The 6,000-nt window shown below is 48.8% G+C and overlaps 1 protein-coding gene across 1 annotated transcript; it reads left to right on the plus strand.

Moving 5' to 3' along the window:
- Positions 1–1,166: 1,166 nt before the first annotated feature.
- GPR83 (G protein-coupled receptor 83) lies at positions 1,167–5,693 on the plus strand. Its single transcript, XM_088522164.1, has 5 exons — positions 1,167–1,209; positions 2,138–2,484; positions 3,378–3,503; positions 4,076–4,209; positions 5,011–5,693. The coding sequence occupies exons 1-5, from the start codon at positions 1,167–1,169 to the stop codon at positions 5,633–5,635; spliced, it is 1,275 nt and encodes a 424-aa protein (XP_088378290.1). The 3' UTR covers positions 5,636–5,693.
- Positions 5,694–6,000: the final 307 nt, after the last annotated feature.

Raw genomic sequence — 6,000 nt, forward strand, 5'->3', positions numbered from 1 at the left:
CGGCATCTCCAGCCCAGCCACCCATCCCCGGGAGCAGGACAGCCCCATCGCAGAGCTTCCAGCTGGCCCCCTGTGGACACCTGCATCCTCCTCAGCAAGGCGCAGAGCCACAGAGGCCAAGGCACAGGATCCCCTCCCAGGCAGCCGCTGCTGCTGTCCCCAACATCCCTGGCCCATGAAGGAGCGAGGCAGCAGGCAGCATTATCCCAAAAGGAGACGAGGTGGGAAGCAGTTGGCAGGAGCAGCTGGGGAAGGGTCCCCAGTGCCTCCCGTCAGTGCAGCAGCAGCAGCAGCCTGGAAGGCAGCAGATGAACAACAGGCGCTCACTGCCCGGGTCCAGCCGCAGCTCTCCTGGCCCTGTGCACGGCCCTGAGCCTGCATCCCCGCTAGCCCGGCGCAGGAGCAGAGCTCCAACAGGGAAGAGCCTCAGGCAGCCGCATCCCCAGGGCAGCCTCAACCAGCATCTCAGAACTCTTCTTCTGCTCTTAGCCCCTGCTCTTCTTGGGGAATCCTTGGCTTGGGTCATTTTCTTTGGCAGCAACAGGAGAAGGCTGAGCTGTCTGAACCTGTGCAGATGATGAGCAGGATGAGGCAGCCGGAGAAGGGCAGCCCAGCGCTGGCTGCCCCCAGCCCTGGAGGCCAGCGCAGCTGGAGGTGGGACCTGAGGAGGCCGTGAGTGCAGAGCTGCTCAGGGCGGCCTGCGCGGGCCTTGGCCTGTGCCAGAGGCAACACCCGGCCTGCAAAGGGCACCTCGCAGCGCCCCAGGGCACGGGGAGGGAGCCCTGAACCACTGTTGCGTTGCCCACACCGTTCTGGGGATGGAGGGGACATCGTGTCTCTGGCAAAACACTGGTGGCTGCTTCAGGTCCTCTGCAGGGCCTTCCCAGACCTCCTGGTGGATGAGCAGCCACCCTGCAAGCACCCGCTGCCTTCCAACTGTCGAAGCGCAGGAGGGGCCAAAAGCAAAAGGCTCTGACTTGAACTATTTGTTGCTGATAGCACCTGCCTCTTGCCCTTGCCTGCACCAGCCTGGAGGTGCTTGTCTCCCTGTGGAACATTGTATTTGTGGCTCTTGGGCTCCCACTGTCTTACATTTCCTAATGCTTTGCAAGAAAAGGGCCTGGGAATAAACACGCTGCAGGGCTCTGAAGAGCTTGACATGCAGCATGCGGCTGCTCGTGGCTGTGGATATTGCATTCCCCAGCCCGGGTCAGCCCTTCCAGTCCTCCTTTCCTTATAATCCCCTGTTTGTGACTACTACTGTATTTCTACAAAACCTAGATTGTACCATTTAGGATCTATTTTTTATTCCATTGGCCAAGAGACAATCCCTGCCAAACGAAAGCCTAGATATTTTTCTCTTTATGTGTGGAGAAAAGATCTTCGGAAAAAATAATGCAAACCATGATTCACCCTGACTTTTCACATGGATATAATAAGCGTTTTTAATAAGGGCTTCAGCAAAATCATTTATGAGTCAGGTGGCATTTTCTTTTGCTACAAGAATGAGAGGAAAGCTTCCAAATGCAGTAAAGCATCTTGTTATTCTCAGGTCATCTGTTGGCATACGCCTATTTCTATGCTAGTTAGTAAATGTTGCTGTGTTGTCCTGCTGCTATTGATGAGCTGCAGTGTTGTTGTGCTGCTAGTGATGAGCTGCAGCTTTCCTGACGGAGCTTTAACAGTGAACTTTAATTTGGAATTTCTCCTGGAAGATAACAGGCTGCCACACGCAGTGCTGGTTTATAAACGAGACAGAATTTGCACGAACTCAGTGACGGCTGTTGGCAGTGAAGAAGGATGCTGGATTGGAAAGAGCGGTTTTGTCTTTCTCCTAGAGAGCAGATGAGATTGCCCTGCGGGAGTGCAATTGTGCATAAAACGAGCACGTCACAACAGCAATATTATGCAGCCCAATGGGCAGAGATCCTTGCTCAGAGCATGTGTAGGATGGGAGCTTGCTGAAGATATAAAAGTAGCCAGAAGCGGAGAGGGAAGCACACGGTGAGCGCGCAGCAGAGCGGTGCTGCGTCTGGCAGCCGTGCCGGCTGCGCCACCGACGCCGTGATCCTGACTCGGGAGGACGGGGCAGCCTTGCAGAAATGCGGCTCCATCTTGTCTGTCTCTCTCTGCCTAGTTAGTGCCTTTGCGACATCAGGAATGTTTCCCCTTAACAGAAGTTTGGAGGAGCCTTTTGAGATTCTCAACATTTCCAGTTTCTTTTCCTGGGATAACTACAGCCTGGCTGACTGGCAGAGCTTCGTGGGCAGGAGCCGGTATGGGGCCGAATTGCAGAACCTCACGGCAAAAGCCCTGCTCATCGCAGCCTACTCCTTCATCATCATCTTCTCACTTTTTGGCAACGTGCTCGTCTGCCACGTCGTGATCAAGAACAAAAGGATGCACTCAGCCACCAGCCTGTTCATCATGAACCTGGCCGTAGCCGACATCATGATCACGCTCCTCAACACGCCTTTTACGCTGGTAAGAGCGGGACCGAGACTCTTCCCTCTCCTTTTTTGTTCGAAGTGTGAAGTTTACTAAAGGAGAGTTGTAGAAACAGCTCGTCACAAGGAACTGCGCTGCTGGGAAGTGGCAAGTGACACTGCAGTGAGGGAAAAGAGGCAGCTGGAGCTGTCAAACTGCCATAAAGACAATTCAGGCACCTTCCTCTCCTTACCCTGTTGTAGGCAATGCATGAATATCTTACAGGCATCTTTCCAGTCCCAACTATAGTGATTAGAGGGCTCTTGGGAAAACTCACTATGTCCTTTTTTCTCTAATTATTACCTAGTTGAAGATCTGATACTGTCTATCTGTTGAAAGTGGTCCTGGTAGCACCTGGTACCAGGTATTGTCCAGGTATTGTAGGACAATAAAAATCTCGTAGGGATTTCTTGGTGCCTTAGCATATGGTCTTTTTTCCCCTTTGTCTGAAATATTTCCAATATAATACTGTGAATGATCATTTTACAAGCTGTGTGGAAAACCTGTAGCTTGCTTGGAGCTGAAATGAGGCATAGAGGTGAGCCATATCCTAGAAGGAAATCTTATGAGGGGAAAATTGATGGATTTGGTGACTAAACTGTTGAGAGAAATATTGTGAATGGAGCAGAACAAACATCTTAGATGCTGCTTTGCTGCATTGTCCTGGAGCCACTAGCCACTGTTCAGGGTTCAGCAGGCAGCAAATCTTACGAAGTAGTAAGAGGGAGACTGAAAGAAATGGGGGATGCACTTACATGAGTTGGGACCTGCTATTTTAGAGAAGCTACTAGATAGTATAAGGAATTTTGTGCTACAGGTGTCTCTCATAAGCATGTCTATGGTTGGCTGGGGTGTGGGGTGCACAAAAGCTAACAGTGTTCTAGTTTTAGGCTCGTTTTGTGAACAGTACCTGGATATTTGGGAAGGGGATGTGCCACGTCAGTAGATTTGCACAGTACTGCTCCCTCCACGTCTCTGCCCTGACCCTCACAGCCATCGCCGTGGACAGGCACCAGGTGAGAGCTCTCTGAAGGAGACGGCTCGAAGTTCAGAAGCACTTCCATTAAGTGAGAAAGTGTGATTCCATTTCATTCAGTTCTCAGTTCTCAGATTAATGCAAGATGCATGAAAAATTGTCAGTGTAAGGGAGATATTGCTCTCAGAGCATGGTAGATACGTTAATACCATGGCCCACTTGACATGCAGTCCTCTGGAGCCTAGCAGAGCACTGTATAGACATCTATGCATATGCAGTACTCACATTATCCAGGTTTCCTTTGCTCTCTGGGATCTCTCACCCCTTACTGCTCTGAATGATGGAGAGCTCACTGAACCCAAGTTGTGCCAGCTTGGTGCAAATACTGCAATGCAAGCATAGGGCTGGGATTTGATTTACCATTTGTATGGAGAAAACTTTCAGGCTTTCATGCCTGAAAGCAGCTTAATGTCAGTGGCACCTGGGTGAAGACAGCACACCTTGCCTGCTAAATTTCTATTTAAATATTTAAGGCTGCAAGATAATATGAAAAAAATAGTGTATTTATTTCCTGAACCAGTATCACTCTGAATACTGATTTATTTTGCACAGGTTATAATGCACCCTCTGAAACCTCGCATATCTACTGCAAAAGGTGTCATCTACATCTTTGTAATTTGGATTATGGCAGCTTGTTTTTCCCTCCCACATGCTATCTACCAAAAACTCTTTACTTTTGAATACAGGTAAGGGTGTTCTCTGTTCTCTACTTTCCATCTACAGTCTCCCTGGGAATCAAATTCTCAGTGGGGATTTGTTGACATCTTATATTAAAAACCCAAGCTTATGTATAGGTCAATCAGCTATGGATCCGGTCTGATTCACATCAGGTGCCTTTTACAGTAGCTGATACCATGCTCTTGTTTCCACTTTTTTATTCTTTTATCCTTATTCTGTTGCACTAATCACATGGAAGAGGATAACAAGTCAGAGGACCTGGCATGGATCCTGAATCTCTATAAAACTGTCAACTTACACTATGTACAAATCCAATGTATTTGGGTAGACCAGGAATGGGGCAAAAAGTAACAAGTTTTAATCCACTCTTTAGCCCTGGAGGAGTGACGGAATCTGCCTATCGGCTGCTTGTTCTATGCAAAGCTGTTGTCAGCTTTGGTGTTTGGAAAGCAGTTGAATGGCCCTTCGTATGTGCAGAGACGGTTTCTGTTTGTAAAAGGACATTTGCCAAAAGGCAGCAAATAAAAACTAGCTTCTGTGCAGCTGATAATTTTGTAATTAATGACATTCGCAAGACTACCCTAATGACGTGAATGCCAATGGGATATTATCATCTCACTGCTCACAGGCTGCTCCATGGTTCAAATCCGTGGGCATTAGAGCTTCACTTAACCATACCAAATCTCCCTAAGTGAAGGGTCGGCCTCAAGGCTTTTTGACACAAGCCTCCTCCTCCTGTTTCTGTTTTGCTCCTCCTGCAGTGCCCTGGCATATGTACACTCACCTGTGTCTGATATCTTCAATTGCAGTGAGGAAGTCACCCGCTGCCTCTGCCTCCCCGATTTCCCTGAGCCAGCTGACCTCTTTTGGAAGTACCTGGACTTAACAACCTTCATTTTGCTCTACGTCCTGCCCCTTTTGATCATCTCTGCTGCCTACATGACAGTAGCCAAGAAACTCTGGCTGCGCAATGTCATTGGGGATGTCACCGCTGAGCAGTATTTTGCCCTTCGCAAAAAGAATAAGAAGACTATAAAGATGCTGATGCTTGTAGTCGTCCTCTTTGCAGTCTGCTGGTTTCCCTTAAATTGCTACGTTGTCCTCCTCTCCAGCCAGACCATCCGCACCAACAATGCCTTGTACTTTGCCTTCCACTGGCTCGCAATGAGCAGCACCTGCTACAACCCTTTCATCTACTGCTGGCTCAACGAGAGCTTCCGATCAGAACTGAAGGCTTTGCTCCACATGTGCAGAAAATCTCCCGGGCCTAGAGAACACGGGCTTCCCTCCAAAGTGTCATCCTGCCAGCTAGCATGGCCGGAAAACAGCAACTTCAAGAAATTGTGTGTGCCCCATGTCCATCCATCAGCCTCCAGTATTCAGTCGGGAAAGACAGACATCTCTTCAGTGGAGCCAATAGTCTCTGTGAGCTAGACAGTGCCCTGGGAAAGCTATAAGGGCTGTAGCCAGGTTTGACTAGAGCTAAAACAGTGGGGAGAGGCTGAGCCCTAAACTACTACTAGTGACAATACTAGTAGACATGTTTGATGCAGATTGATAATGAAAGGGAAGAGAGCAAACTCTTGCTAGCAAGGAAGGTTTCCTATGTTTCTCAAATTGCCTTCGGATCTCTTTGCAGGAAGGGGTTCTCTGCATGCATGTCACTATGTTATCTGCATGACTAAGACATTTTTATCAATGTGTTTTGCTGGTATTTAAATACTAACATGATAATTTAGTCACATGAAGGGCCCTGCCTCTTCTTAAAGCCTCTTAGTAACAACATGGGCAGCCCAGTA

Source organism: Tinamus guttatus, unplaced genomic scaffold, assembly GCF_059628265.1.
Source record: "Tinamus guttatus ecotype Peru unplaced genomic scaffold, ASM5962826v1 Tinamus_guttatus_pri_ptg000150l, whole genome shotgun sequence".
Classification (NCBI taxonomy): domain Eukaryota; kingdom Metazoa; phylum Chordata; class Aves; order Tinamiformes; family Tinamidae; genus Tinamus; species Tinamus guttatus.

Excerpts from the sequence above, each read along its gene's own strand:
- GPR83 (XM_088522164.1), top strand. The coding sequence starts at position 1,167 with ATGCGGCTGCTCGTGGCTGTGGATATTGCATTCCCCAGCCCGG. Across the intron at positions 1,210-2,137 it reads TATTGCATTCCCCAGCCCGG|TTAGTGCCTTTGCGACATCA; the intron begins GTCAGCCCTTCC and ends CTCTCTGCCTAG. Across the intron at positions 3,504-4,075 it reads TCGCCGTGGACAGGCACCAG|GTTATAATGCACCCTCTGAA; the intron begins GTGAGAGCTCTC and ends TATTTTGCACAG.